This window comes from Rhineura floridana, chromosome 10 (genome assembly GCF_030035675.1).
Source record: "Rhineura floridana isolate rRhiFlo1 chromosome 10, rRhiFlo1.hap2, whole genome shotgun sequence".
In the NCBI taxonomy this organism is placed as follows: domain Eukaryota; kingdom Metazoa; phylum Chordata; class Lepidosauria; order Squamata; family Rhineuridae; genus Rhineura; species Rhineura floridana.
Window position 1 is genome coordinate 13,409,183 of NC_084489.1, and position 15,444 is coordinate 13,424,626.

At 40.8% G+C, this 15,444-nt stretch overlaps 1 protein-coding gene across 6 annotated transcripts in view; it reads right to left on the reverse strand.

Moving 5' to 3' along the window:
• BMPER (BMP binding endothelial regulator) overlaps positions 1-15,444 on the reverse strand; it is a 284,815-nt gene extending 269,371 nt beyond the window's left edge. For 4 of the 6 annotated variants that reach the window (XM_061587151.1, XM_061587150.1, XM_061587154.1 and 1 more), the window contains exon 1: positions 15,357-15,438. In XM_061587151.1, coding sequence (XP_061443135.1) covers positions 15,357-15,386 — 30 coding nt within the window. In that variant the 5' untranslated portion in view covers positions 15,387-15,438. Of the gene's footprint in view, positions 1-4,404; positions 4,431-15,356 lie in introns of those variants that run through there. The other 2 variants (XM_061587155.1, XM_061587157.1) reach the window with 2 other exon arrangements.

Genomic DNA, 15,444 nt, shown 5'->3' on the forward strand with positions numbered 1-15,444 from the left:
TCCATTAATTTCAATGGGTCTATGGTTAGTAGGACCCTGAACATGCCCAATCCTGTCTGATCTCGAAAGCTAAGCAGGGTCAGGCCTGGTTAGTACTTGGACGGCAGATTGCCTGGGAATACCGGGTGCTGTATGCTTAGAGGAAGGCAATGGTAAACCACCTCTGAATACCTCTTACCATGAAAACCCTATGAATATATCCAAAAAGATTCATAGGGTCGTTATAGGTCATAATCGACTTGAAGGTATATAACAACTAATGGTAGTAGGATTAGCATTGGCAGGGCCAGCTCCAGAGGGCAGCCAGGTTGGGCCCTGGCTGAGGGCCCCCGCTTAGGGTAGGAGGATGGTGCTCATGTTCCATGTACACAGCACAGCACAGAGAGGGAGCTCCCAGGCACCCCCCAGTACACACAGTGAGGCCTACCCACACACCCTACCTTCCTCTCCCGTCAGTGTGAATGCCATGTGTGCATCAGTTTGTGAATTCTTAAAAAACAAGTCCTCATGAAAATTCAGCAGCATTTTAGTGTGAATTTTTCCTAATGTGCATATCTCCGTATGCAATTTTGCCTAGTATACACATTTTTCCTGTTATATAATGCATTTTCCTTTGCTATAGGCACTAATATATGCATTTTTATGTATATGCAGTTAGCCCTAGTTTATGCATTTTTGTATTATTATTATTATTATCTTTATTTATACCCCGCCCTTTTTCCAAACTGGAACTCAAGGCGGCTTCCAGATAAAAATAAGTACATATCATTAAGAACCTATAAACATATTAAACATATAAACATATAAAATCAACATTAAAACAGGATAAAACTATTAAGATGTTAAAACCGATTAGACAGACACTTAAAATACTGCAACCCAGTTTAGGAGCATACAAGGTAGACAATAACATACAGCATCCTCTTCAGTCACTACACATTACTGGGTTGGAGAACTGCACAGAACAATTCAAAGGAGTGCGAATATCAAATGATAGTTGTGTTTCAGTTTGAGCATTGTTTCGGAAAGTGCAACTTAGGTAGGTTCCCTTATAAATGGGAACTGGATCCAATTTCTCTCCCATCCTTAATTGGCAGCAGGTACCATGCACACCTTCTTTCCTTCCCGGCAAGACAGAGGGAGATGTGGGGTAGGGTGAAGAACCCTAGAAATGAAGGATGAGCAGAAACCCCAAACTCTTTCTCATTCCAATAATAAGAACCCCTGTGGTCAAGAATCTTCTCACACCTAAAGGTCCAACAAGACACATGTATACCCTGTACCAATCTGTTATTTTCAGCAAGCAAGTAAAGGCCTCTAGCAAGATATTGTAGCCTTATGTTAAAGCATAGATTCAGTATGTATTTGCTAGTGAACCTGAAGGCTTGTATTCCCCTTTCAGGCCCCTGCATTCCATAATCATCTGAAAACCTAAGCTAGGAAAGGGCATGATGACCTGCCCAGTATAATGCTGGGAATGTACCTTGTTAGTTAGAGAGGCATCAAATTAGGCATATATTCAAGAATATGTTAAGGTGTTTCATAGATGATTTAAGCCTAGGTTATATTCCAAAAGCAGGATGATAAGTCAAGGTGCGGTTAATGAGCAGGTGCTTATTAGTGAAGTCAGGATGGACGAGTCAAAGGACGGTCAAACTGCTTGTTAGCAGAGATAGAAATGAAGATATGGAAAGCATATGGTTTGCCAAGGAAGGGTGCCAGGGTGTTTCCATATAGTTTTCTAGCAATTAGTTAGCTTTTGAAGATGCCCGGTGAGAAGGTCAAATAACCAATTGTCGGTGTTATGCTGTAAAGTTCAATGCATGAAACATATTATTTGTGTATGTAACCCTGCCAATATTGTATGTAATCATGCCAATGCCACATGCTAGCTTCAATACTATAAAAATGTTTCTTGTGCCCAGTATGGGTGTTCAGTCTGACACGAGCTACTGCAGAGCTGTGTGGCTGTTCCACTTTTATTGGGCTACTTGGCTGTATGCTTGTAAGGTACTCAATAAATTTTAGCTCTTTGTAAGCAAATATCTTGTCTGCATCTCATCTCTGGTAATCCAAAACAACCTGGAGGTATACAACACAGATTCATGAGGTTCCTTCCCCTTGTTTCCCAGCCGTAGGCTTCTCTGCTGCACCAGCAAATTATTTCTTCCAGTTGTAAAATTGCAGCAGGAAGTGTAAGCTTGGGAGAAGGAGGAAATGGATTATGGGGTGAAAGCATGTCCACAGGCTGGCTCATGTATGCATGTCTGACACTGATGACCACTGATTGCTACCAAGTGATTTCTTGTACATGACTATGAACCATCTTCAAAGATCTAATGCTGAAATATACATATGGCAGAACACACACACACACACAAACCAACCAACCAACCAGAACATTTTTGGTAAGCTTGAGTGCATGGCTACAATGCTGCCTCTGGTATGGGGAGAACAATATTGAGCCTTAGGGTTTGAGTGTAAATACTTAGAGTTTGGGTGTAAAAACAGTTATTATAAATGGAAAGGGCCTCAGGCTGAAACTTATCGCCCCCTCCCCAACTTGAGCTACCCTGTAAAATATTTTATGCACTGATGTTGCTGCATGCATAAATTAACAATTATAATGTTTGTTTTGTTAGTGGAAATGAACCACTAGGAAGAAGAGTGGGGGCGGGGAAAAGAAGAGGACAGAGGATGAATCTTTGATGAGAGGCAATCACTAAAGAAGCCAGGTGGAAGGGCAGGAATAAGCTGAGAAAAGGGATGAAACTGCAATAGATCAAACCCTACTGTTCTTTTAGCCAAATGGCCTTTGTGGGAGAGCTTATAAAAGGTCCAGTCCTTGAGCTGAAAGTGTGCCCGAAGCTGTAATTAGCTGCAAACCATGGCTTGTCCTGTGCAAAAAGAAAATGTCACCCAGTGGTGGTGGGTGTTCTTGGAGCCATTGTGGTAGAATCTGGGTACCAGCTGTTGCCTCTGGGGGAAAACTTGTTGTTGACACCCACAGCATTGCAAGGCTGGCAGAAGACATCTTACAACCCAGTGTTCCTCTTCCTTCACACCTCTTCCCCTTTCCAAGTTTTGTCTGGCCAATCCAGTGGCACAGAAAAAGGAGGAGGAACTTCTAAACCAGTACCAGATCCATTCCTGAGCTCCACACAGGGTAATCCGCAATCAGAACTCATTTAGCCAGTGAGACATGTGCAAATAATTAGGGAGGGGCAGCATGTTAGACCACTCTATTTTAGACACATTACTTGTTTATATTAGAGTTCCTTTTTGGCCCTCCCTTGAAATGTTCCACACATCTTGACACAACTACTGATTGCCAGAGGAGTGTGTCAGTTACCACTTAGTACTCATCTGATGACCAGCTGACATTTATTGAATGATTCATCCACACAGTGGTCCCTGCTGAATTTGGACTTCATGAGTACGCACAATCAGAGCACATAGAAAGCAGGCAGGCTGTTCTAAATCTATACTCTACTAAAGTCTGAAGGAGCTTGTAAAAGTCTGCATTTATGAATCTTTGCACCCTGAAACCATAACCAAGTTAAGTGTGCATAGATCTGTATTCACTTAAAGCTTTTATCTAACCTGTGAAGGGGCCACCTGAAAAACTGAAAGCAGCACCATTACCTGATCCCTCTAGGCTAGTAGGGCACAAAATATCAGAGATCCAATGATCATGAACTCTCTCTCTCTCTCTCTCTCTCTCTCTCTCTCTCTCCTAGCTTTAGAATATAAGGGCACATATTTCTTATTCATATAAACCTGTTTAGAAATTTGAGTACTTACACCCTACCCGAGTTTGGCTAGGGGTTTTGGAAGGGGTTTAAAGATATTGTGCCTATTAAATTGACTTTGTTTTGTAATATATGCCTGCTTCAAGATCCTCAGCACAGAGACTTGCCCTGCAGTTTATTCATCCAAACCCAATCTATCTAAGTAATACAATAAATACAAAAAGATGGGAGCAAAGAGGGCCACTAAGAGATTACAACAACAAGGAAGATAAAAGAAATGTTGCCACACTCACATAAAACAGAACATGTTCTATTAAGATAAGTAAAACGTTTCCCCAAAGTAGCTGTAGTGTCAAACTATTGGCTATCATAGTAGCTAATGCTCTTGTTGCCACCTTGATCTTACAGCCACCCAGCTACCATCTTCCCTCATGTTCATAGAATTAATTATTCAAGAAATCCAAGATTCCACTGCTGGTAAACTCTCTTAGCCAGTAAGTATAAGTTGCCTGCCCTGCATTAAAGTCTAATTTCCACACCTCAGCTGCATCTTTCCACACTGCATTTTTCATTTCCTGATAAAGCATCCCCAAACCCATTTCCTGTTGGTCCATTAAGTGTCTATATATTCTAGTGGTTCATTTTCACTTACCTAACTTTTAATAATAAGCAGCTATCCTCTTGTGATAACTATGGTGGGAGCAATTGCTTCTGCTTCATCAACATGTGTAAATACTTGCAAAGTAATTGCCTTCAATTTGCACCAGTTTCTTCTTTCAAAATGAATCCTGGAGACAGCTCTCTCATATAACCCCTTGCAGCATGTAACACTGCATCAAATGGTGTCCTGTTATTACAAATCTTGCAATCCGATACCCTATCACTTTAACGTTAGCTGCCTTTGGATGGGCAGAACTACTGACCAATCTTACAGTGGTGCCTGTGACACAGTTCTCCTCTCCCCAATCTCTCATTTAAGGCTACCCTGCCCTCCATTGTGTATAGGTGGTGAAATCATTCCCTTCCCCCCAAGTTCTCCATGCACACCCGAGGATAGGCCTCTGTCTCACACCTTGATCACCCCCCCAACCTCCTGCCACCCTGCTTGCTTCATAATCTAATTAGCCCCTGGGCACTTTCCTGGCTAGATTGGCTGGGCAATGCCTCCTGTCAATCAGCACCCACTTGGGCCAAAGGCATTTCAAGATACTGTTTGCCAGACAAACCTTTGTCCCTATTCATTCCCCCAACCTGCAATGGGTGCATGAAGCTGCAAATGCCAGATGTGACCATTGAAATGTTTAGGAACACTCACTGTTCAGATTTCCTAGATGCAAGCATGGCAGCAAAACTGCTGCTGGGTAATTTTCTACTATGCACACAGTCACTTTAATGTGTACATACATTACATCTTGTATACACTACACTCAAAGCAGTTGGTGACAAAGCATGGCAAAAACCAAATTATTAATGCATCAATACATTGCTATCTCCATACAAAAAACAATAGAAAAGACTTTCCTTAGGACAAACATATGCTAAAATGATCCCAATACCAAAATGTCAAAACAACATTCCATATGGTAACAGGGTGTAACACCCTGCAGGGGCCAGAGCTCCGTGGCAGAGGATCTGCCTTGCATGAAAAATGTCCCAAGTTCAAGCCCCGGCATCTCCAGGTAGGTCTGGGAACGTCTCCTGCCTGAAACCCTGGAGAGGCCCTGCCAGTCAGTGTAGATAATACACCAATAGGTACGTGGTGGACCAATCGGGTAAGGCAGCTTCCTATGCTCCTGACACTGTGTGGTATAGGAGGTGGGGCGGCAGATGTGATAGTGGTGGCGGCGACAGCAGCAGCCTGAGCCGTTTTAAAGCCCTGCAGTCCTCAGACCCAGGTATTGACAGGAGCAGAGTGAAACATGCTCTGGCCTCAGTAGTAAATGGCAACCAGCAAAACTTCCTCTTCTGAGTTATCCTTTGTCATTGTCTACTCCATGTCTGCAAAAAAAAAGCCCTCAGTTCAGGCTCCTATGGAGAAAGAGTCTCCAGCTTGGCAATATATCTGTGAAAATCTGATTGCCTTAGGTTATTTACCGATCCTGACTGTCTCCGCCCCAGTTAATGAACAGGGAAAGAAAACTGCTAATCCCCTTTGTATCTCTAACAATTGATTTTATTTGTTTGAAATATATTGCAGCCACTTTAACCATTAATTATTGTTTTTTTCCTTAATTTAATTAGATTAACATTACTTGAAGACCAACTTCAGAAAGTGCTTGCTAGCATGAGGGTTACAAAACATTTCACACACACAATACTTTTTATTACAATGTAGATTTTATTATCCCTCCAATGAGCTCTGTGCAGGTTACATATGGTTCCCAGGCCATATTCTATCCGGTTGATGGGACCAGGCCTCCTTAGCTCCACAGCAGAACTACTTTATATTATTTTGTAGGTTAAGGGTGGAAATAACAATATGTAAGCAGTATGTTTTCATTAGAAACACTGGATTTTTTGGGCCAATGACACTGGCTAGGTTCAAATGTAATACAAAAACATTCTTTATTTAGCTAAACCAGCAGTGAGGAACCTCCAGTTTGTGGGCCTGATTAGACCTGGCAGGCCTCCCCATTTGGCCCACGAACACATTTTTGCTAACCCATGTCTACCAGTCCCATTCCTGACACCAACTGATAGATGCTAAGAGTAAGCCCCTTTGAAGTTGTCTCCTGAAGTCATAATGTTGTCAGGTGATTAACAGAATGGAAGCCCCACCCATCTGTTGAAAGTTGGCCTGCAGGGGATGGGGAAAGTAAGGATCTGGCCTGCTGGCTGATCCTGTTCCCGGCCCTTGAGCTAAATCATGGTTTATTTTAATATCTGAACCACAGCCTGCCCATAAACTTCAAATCTGAAGCTGGTTTGAAAACCACAGCTTGTGCTAAATTCACAAACAATTGACAACCACAGTTAGGCCCCTGCTCCACCTCAAGAGGCTGCTGCACCAATGCAGATGTAAATGAACTTAATGAAGTTACAAAGCAGAACAGCTGGGAAGCTAAAGCGGACAAACAGCTCTAAGCTATTGTTTGTCTGTTGTTTGTTGAGAACCTCAACCTGTAGGTTCTTAGCTATGGCTAGCTTAAAGCTTCACTTTACATCTGAACTGTGGCTTTTCTTGGTTCTGGACTCAGTGAAACTAACCGAGAGTGTAGCTGTGGTACTTATGGAAAGGAGACTACGAAGAACTTATGGTGTAAGATATGACTCAGAGGAAGTGCTTTAAATGCCAGAAGTTTGGACCAAGAACAGTATTCCTGATAGCCATGCTATTGTGATATATACATGGTCATGGGATGATATCAGCTCTGTGCTAAATGACTGGACTTCCCAATAGATATTTATGAGGTAACAGCAAAAGATTCTTCCTAATTGCAACCTGGCATTATGAAGCTAATTTCAGAAAATGGCTTTAATAATCATTAACTTTGTCATGGTCCTTAGAAACTTCCTCATATTTCTAGCAGTAGTGGCCCAGGTTTGGAAAGCTGCCCCTTTCAACAATTTTTAATTTACCTAGGCATTTTAAAGTAACTAACCTTTAGCCTGTGAAGTAGTTTAAATTGGTTCTCATTTTTATTATTGTTATATTATTGTACAAAATAAAATAACATATATTTTGTTGTGGAATCTGAGTTAGATGAAGGGTAGTATGTAAATGTTTTAAATAAATATCTTGCCATTGTTTTTAAATTACCATAAGAATTGCCTTTTTTTTGACTGAAAATTCAGAATCTGAATGCAGGCATTTAATAGGAAGAAAAGCATTCACTCCTCAAGGAAATTTCAGTCTTCATGTGATTATTAGCTTAATACAGAATCCTTTCAGATTCCCACAACTTATAGTCTTATGGGAAATACAATGCTATTTAATAACTGGTAGAGTCTGGACATACCTTCTCCATATGTTTGTTTTTCTGTATATCTTTTATTCCCTCGGCCAGAGCAGATGTTAAGATATGGTGGCCAAGACATGCTGCCAGAAGATATCAGGTCAAATCATTTTAACTTTGTTTTCTTCGGTTACACAAGTAATTAAATCACTTGTTTTTACATTGAACCCTAATAAAACACCGTAGATAGCTGTGCTGTGATCTGTTGGCCACACTTAAAATATTTTTTTAAAAAAAATGAGCACAAGGGAAATCAGCAATGTAAGGAGTTCTAAAATTCATATTTCATACCATATGTTTCCTATTTTTTAAAACAGGAGAGCTTGATCTGTCCTAATGTGGCTAGTAGGAATAATTACTATGCCGTTAAAATAATTGCACTGCAATGAGAGAAGTGAATTTGTTCTTAGGCTGACATTGCAGTCTTTAAATGTAAATGTGCAAGAACAAGTTTCCTAGGAAAGACCATTGACAATTAGAAACCGAAAGAGTAAGTCCTTTCTTAGTTGCTCCACGTTTGCAGAAAAGAATTGAAGAGAGTCTATTTACAAAGGTTACAAAGCACATGATACATTCATTTATGGGCTTTACCACTGGCACAACCATCCACAAATAGTTTCACCGTATCACAAACCTTACTGTAATTGTGGGATGCACATTTCAAAGTGGATGCCGTTTGACTGGAACACAGTAGAAATTCTGCTGAAGCCCTTCAGACTGGCAACGGAATCAAACAAGCCACTGATCTCTCCAGGCCCAATAGCAATTTCCAACAGGAAAGGGCATAATGGGTGAGCGTTGGAACATTTGTCAACCTTTGGGATTCTTTTTTTTGGGGGGGGGCTATACAACAGTTTAGTCATAGAAGCATAGATTGTTAAGGCTACAAGAAACTGGATGCAATATTTTAGCCCTGAAACAGAAGCCAACATAAAGACAGAGCAACAACAAGCAACATGCCCTTATGAAGTTTAACTATGGCAGAGCTTGGAAGATTACTTTTAAAAAGGAATAAATTACAATTACTGTTCCATGACCCCAAAAAGTAATAATTACCATTACAATTACAATTGCTCTGAAAGTAACTGATTACTTTACCGTTACTCAAAAGTAATCACTACAATAACACTTGTTACTTTAAAAAAATGGAATGCCTACATGGTGCTGGCCTTGGCTGCTGCACATCTAATAAACACACACATACATTTTCACCCAAAATAAATTTTTACACTTGAAATGCTGCTTTTACAACATGTTTCTGTTATGTCTCATCTTTGCTCAAAGAGCATGTCAGACAAGGAATTTCTTTTTACAGTCATTACATTGCCACCAGTACTGAACAGGCGTTCTATTGCAGCGCTTGAAAGCATGCCTGTGTTGTGCTGCAAAAAACATCTCAGTACCCCTTTCAACTAATACACACTTTTATCAATATGGAAATCCCCTATTGTCAAAGAAAAATGCAAACTTTAGTACTTAACTAGTTGTCTTTGTAATTTTTTTTTGTCAACAGTATAACAGAGGTAACTTAATCCTGTACATACTTACCTGGGAGTAAGTCCCACTGAACTTATTGGGTAGACATGTATGCATGATTGAACTGTCAGAAGTAGAACTTAAGAGACATAACGTAGGTAAATAGAAAATGCACATATCAAAAGTAATCCACCAGAATAAACTTTATCCCTTCTCCTGTAATTAAAAATGCAGTCTTGCATAGCATATAGTGAAACTGTGGAATTTGCCACCACAAGAAACAGTGATGGGCACCAACTTGGATGGCTTTAAAAGTAGATTAGACAAATTCATGGAGGATAAAGCTATCAGCGGCACCTAGCAATGATGGCTATGTTCTACTTCCACTGTCAGAGACAGGAGCTTCTGAATATCAGTTGCTGGGAATACAAGTGAGAAGAGTGCTGCTTGTGCACTCAGGTCCTGCTTGTCGGCTTCCCTTTAGGGCATCTGATTGGCCAATGTGAGAACAGGATGCTGGACTAGATGGTTGGATCCAGTAGGCTCTTCTTATGTTCTTGTATGTATTGTAACAACAAAAATTACTTGTGGGGCCTTATAGACCAGGGATAGCCAACATGGTGCCCTCCAGATGTTATAAGACTACCATTTCCATCATCCCTGATAATTGGCACTATGTTGAAAACACAATAAGATTAACACAACTCCCTTCACACCTACTCACCTGTTTCAAACATGTCCAGAAAAGTATGTCTCTTAAATTCTATGTCTGACAGCACATTCCTTTCAGAGGAAAAAAATTAATCTGCAACCCTATATACTTATCCATTTAACTCAATGAGGCTTAATTTGGAGTAGACATATATAGGACTGGACTCAGTGGTGTGCTGGAGCCAGCTCGTATGGGCTCGCGAGAGCCAACTGTTAAAGTTTCGAGAATTTTGCGAGCCGGTTGTTAACAGAGGGAGCAGGGGAAGTCTTCTGCTCCTCTGATTGGTGGATGAAAGCCATGTGCCAGAAGCATGGGCTTCTGGGCAGAGCTTGGAAAAGTTACTTTTTTAAAACTACAACTCCCATCAGCCCAATCCAGTGGACATGCTGGCTGGGGCTGATGGGAGCTGTAGTTCAAAACAAATAACTTTTCCATGATCTGTTGCTGGGCAGCGTTGCTCTTTCCTCGTGCTCTGTGTTAGGAGGCACGACGAAGGAAGTGGAGAGAGAGGAGGGAAATGCTACCAGCCGGAGGAGAAAGCAGCTGCAGAATGGAAATAAAGAGCTGTGGAGGTAAGTGATGATGATGTGTGTGTGTGTGTGTGTGTGTTACCCTTTCCGGCTTCGCACTCATCCTACTGCGCCCACCCACCCCTGCTCTTTCGCCTCCCTGTCCGCCCACCCCGCTCTGTTTCTGTCAACAGCACAAGAAAACTGGGAACTAATGAAACATGCAATTCCTGTAATCACTGCTGACCTACCCCAACACCAAATTTGTTTTCTGCCTTTTTTGGGGTAGGGCTACAAATGACACCGCTCAGTGTAGTTTTAAGAAATATAAATATAGTGATTAGCATTACTCATTTTGAGATGGCACCAATTCTTTTCATGTACTTTGTCATGTTGTGCTATACAGGACTCTTTTTAACCATTCTGGGCCAATCATGCAATGGAAATGTGCATGGTTTGCAGTTGTGCTGGGATTGTGGAATATTGCCAGAACTAGAGAGCAAAATCTAGCTGCTGTTAAAATAATCTTGATAATCTGAGAGTATTTTTTTTAAAGGGCAAGTTTCTAGAACTAATGGTTCTGGTTTCTAACTATTTAATTGACACTGGCAATTGTTTGAAAACAGTAATTTTGACAGTCCCCCTAGGGTCTGTCAACAGGGCTAGCCAACATGGTGCCTTTTTATTGTTTTGGACTAAAACTCCCATGAGCCCCAACCAGCACGGCCAATTGTCAGGGATTATGGGAGATGTAGTCTACACCACCTGGAGGGCACCATACCCCTTCCCTAGAAACAGTACAAGAAAAATAATTCCAGTACTAATAGGATGAAATGGGTGTGTTTCCCTTGGCTTAGAAGCCCATTTCAGAAGCCATCATATTGGGTGGTATTCAGTTAACACATCTTGTTAATGCAAGGATTTCCATTCACACAACAAGACTCCCGCCTCAACCCTCTGCATATCCCCCTTTCTCAAATCTGTTCTGGAGGGTTGGGGAAACCCCTACAAAAATTTTAGAGGGTGCATGGGGGAAGGAGAGGGGGGACGTCCTATCCTATCACTCAAGCAAAAATCTTTGCACTGATGGGACCATGATTCAATACATTGGATACAAGCTATTATGTTAAATAGTGTTGATCATCAGTTCAGAGAAGAGGACATAATGGAAGTCTAGATTTAGTCTTTCCCTTCCTCCCCTACCACCCTAAATGGATGATAAGTGGTACCAAGCATAGCCTGACTGCTGCATTATTGGACTTTATGATTGACGGAAAACGTGCATGTAGCATGCATTTGCATGTGCATTTCCTCTTATTGGACTGAGTTGCTAGAGAAAGGGAAATGGAAAACTACAAGAAGTAATGTCAATATCCTATGCTAGTGGCAGAATTATTCATTTAAAAAAAATAAAGTCTCCACCTTATATATGTCAAGCATACTTCAATTAATTTTTGAGACTAACAAATTTTTCTTTGTGTTCTGTTATTTTATATCTGTGTAATTAAACCCTGATAGTTATTGAAAACTTCCATCCTGATGAATATATTTATTAATTAATTACAAATGTATATACTGCTGGATTGTAAGAAACCTCTTAAGAGTTTCACAAAACACATTAAAATTATCGATAAAACAGTTAAAAACACTTTAAAATATTTAAACAAATTAAAAACAGCAACAGACAAAAAAACCACAAACATCAGCAGCTATGCATCTGGATAGGCTTGCCTAAACAAAAAAGTTTTAAGCAGGCGTCGAAAAGAATATAACGAAGGCACTTAGCCTAATGGCAATGATTAAAAAGAAAGGGCATATTTAATTTGTTGTTATCTTACAATCATTTGTTTCTTTTCTTTTTTGCTCTCTTAGTTTTGAGTGATTCACATCATGGTCAATTTTCTAATGCTTTAATTTTAGGCTCCTCGTATGGCTAAAAAACAATAAGACTGCAGAGTGGTTCTAAGGCAACCACCATTTGGTATGAGAGTTCAGAAATTTGTTGTTGTTATGTGCCTTCAAGTCGATTACGACTAATGGCGACCCTATGAATCAGTGACCTCCAATAGCATCTGTTATAAACCACCCTGTTCAGATCTTGTAAGTTCAGGTCTGTGGCTTCCTTTATGGAATCAATCCATCTCTTGTTTGGCATTCCTCTTTTTCTACTCCCTTCTGTTTTTCCCAGCATTATCGTCTTTTCTAATGAATCATGTCTTCTCATTATGCGTCCAAAGTATGACAATCTCAGTTTCATCATTTTAGCTTCTAGTGACAGTTCTGGTTTAATTTGTTCTAACACCCAGTGATTTGTCTTTTTTACAGTCCATGGTATGCACAAAGCACTCCTCCAACACCACATTTCAAATGAGTTTATTTTTCTCATATCTTCTTTTTTCACTGTCCAACTTTCACATCCACACATAGAGATCGGGAATACCATGGTCTGAATGATCCTTCTTTAGTGGTCAGTGATACATCTTTGCATTTGAGAACCTTTTCTAGTTCTCTCATAACTGCCCTCCCCAGTCCTAGCCTTCTTCTGATTTCTTGACTATTGTCTCCATTTTGGTTAATGACTGTGCCAAGGTATTGATAATCCTTGACAAGTTCAATGTCCTCGTTACCAACTTTGAAGTTACATAAATCTTCTGTTATAATTACTTTAGTCTTCTTGATGTTCAGCTGTAGTCCTGCTTTTGTGCTTTCCTCTTTAACTTTCATCAGCATTTGTTTCAGATCATTACTGGTTTCTGCTAAGAGTATGGTATCATGTACATATCTTAAATTACTGATATTTCTCCCTCAGTTTTCACACCTCCTTCATCTTGGGCCAATCCCGCTTTCCATATGATATGTTCTACATATAGATTAAGCAAATAGGATGATAAAATACACCCCTGTCTCACACCCTTTCCAATGGGGAACCAATTAGTTTCTCCATATTCTGTCCTTACACTAGCCTCTTCTCCAGAGTATAGGTTGTGCATCAGAACAATCAGATACTGTGGTACCCCCATTTCTTTTGAAACCGTTCCATAGTTTTTTGTGATCTACACAATCAAAGACTTTGCTGTAATCTATAAAGCACAGGGTGATTTTCTTCTGAAATTCCTTGGTCCATTCCATTATCCAACGTATGTTTGCAATATGGTCTCTGGTGCCTCTTCCCTTTCTAAATCCAGCTTGGATTTTCCCCCCCAGAGAGCCGGTTGTTAAACATTTACCAGCACACCACTGACTGGACTCCACCAGAATACATTTCAGCATATCAGGGGCTATACTTGATTAATGCTGTACCAACTAAACTACCAACTGCTGCTTATGTACATATGTTGTCTCAGCCTAAGCTACCTCACAGGGTTGTTGCAAAGACAAAGCGGGGGAGGGAATGGCAGTAGTCATGGCATTCACAAATCAAAAGTAAATCTGGGGAATGGGGCACACAAGTAACAAGATGTCTGACAGACAGAATGTTAACAGGTGAAGCTTTCCCCATAATTTTACCTCCATACTAGAAAAGGCTTACTCAATTTAATTTCTACCTGCCCCACAGCTGTTAAATGCACAAGAGCCTGATCTTCTGCAATGCCAACCCTAAACCATGCAAAGAACTCAAGTTAAAAAAAAATAACCACAGAACTTGGGCAATTTTTTTTTAAAAAAGAACATCTGTAACAGTAAGAAATATGACATTCTCAGGCAAAAAGTAGTTATGAGACAGTAGACATAAAACACACACACACAAAGCCTTGGCCAACAGCAACAAAAATACTCTGAGCATAAGCATTTTCACATTTTCAATTTTTACTCATCATTGGTTTTGCTTATTTACTGCCTTAGCCAGTCCCTAACTCTCAGCCTAACCTACCTCACATGGCTGTTGTGAAGATACAGAAGGCAGAATTAAAATGGCTACAAAAGGAAACTGAGGCTGCAATCCAATACATGTCTACTCAGAAGTAGGTTCTATGGGGTTCAATGGGACTTACTCCTAGGTAAGTATGTACTCCAATACAGACTTGTCTGGGAGTAAGTCCCATTAAACCCAATGGAACTTACTTCTGAGTAGACATGTATTGGATTGCAGGTTAGTCCTTGTATTATAGGTATAAAATTTTACTTGCCTTAACCAGATCGATGCATCTTTGTACTATGAAGTGTCAAATTTTTCTCTCTTCCCCTCCTGCAAATTAGTACAGCTTCAAGGCTTCAACCAATCCTTGTCTTGCCTAATTAGTGCAATCCTATACCCAATTGGATTTACCTGGGAGTAAGATCCATTAACTATAGAGACTTACTTCTGAGTAGACTTGTACATATTGTACTGTACATTTATACAATTTTTAACAAGTGCTTGTTTGGAACTCTTTATATTTGTCCGGGGGGGGGTTAATTTGCACAAAAGAACTTCCAGGGAATACCTTCCTCAGAAGACAAAGATGCATCCTGGTTGTTAGGAAAAAAGGAAGGGCAGGAATGAAAACTGGAAGCAGCAGCTCTTAGGATCCTGGCTGCTTGCTGCTGCAACTTCTGCCTGCCCCTCGCTTGCCAAGAAGCTGCGGCTGTGAGGAGGCTTTTGGCTCTGCTAGCAGCAGTAGTCTCTTGTCTCTCCACTGCTAAGAGAGGGGAGGTGGGGAGGCAGAGGCCACCGCTCAGAGCTTTGCACGCCAAACCAAATGCAACCCCCCCACTCTCTCAGCAAAGTAGCCAGGGAGGGCGGTGGAGGCTGCTTCGCGCACTAAGTGCAAATGGCATTAACGAGCACACTTTGTCTCAGCCAGCAAGCATAGTTCAACCACCTCCCGGACCCTGCCCTATCAGCTGCCCAAGCAAATATTTTTTCATGGGGTGTAAAAAAGTTTAAACATTGCAAATGCAGCAAAGTAGAGAGGGAGGGGCGGAGACCACTTCATGCGCTAAGTGCAACAAAAGTATAAACTACACATACCGTTCTCTCACCTCCACAGTTCAACTCCATTGTGCTGCTGCCTCCTTCTTCTCCTTCATCCACGTCCTTGCCCTCCTGCTGCTTTCTC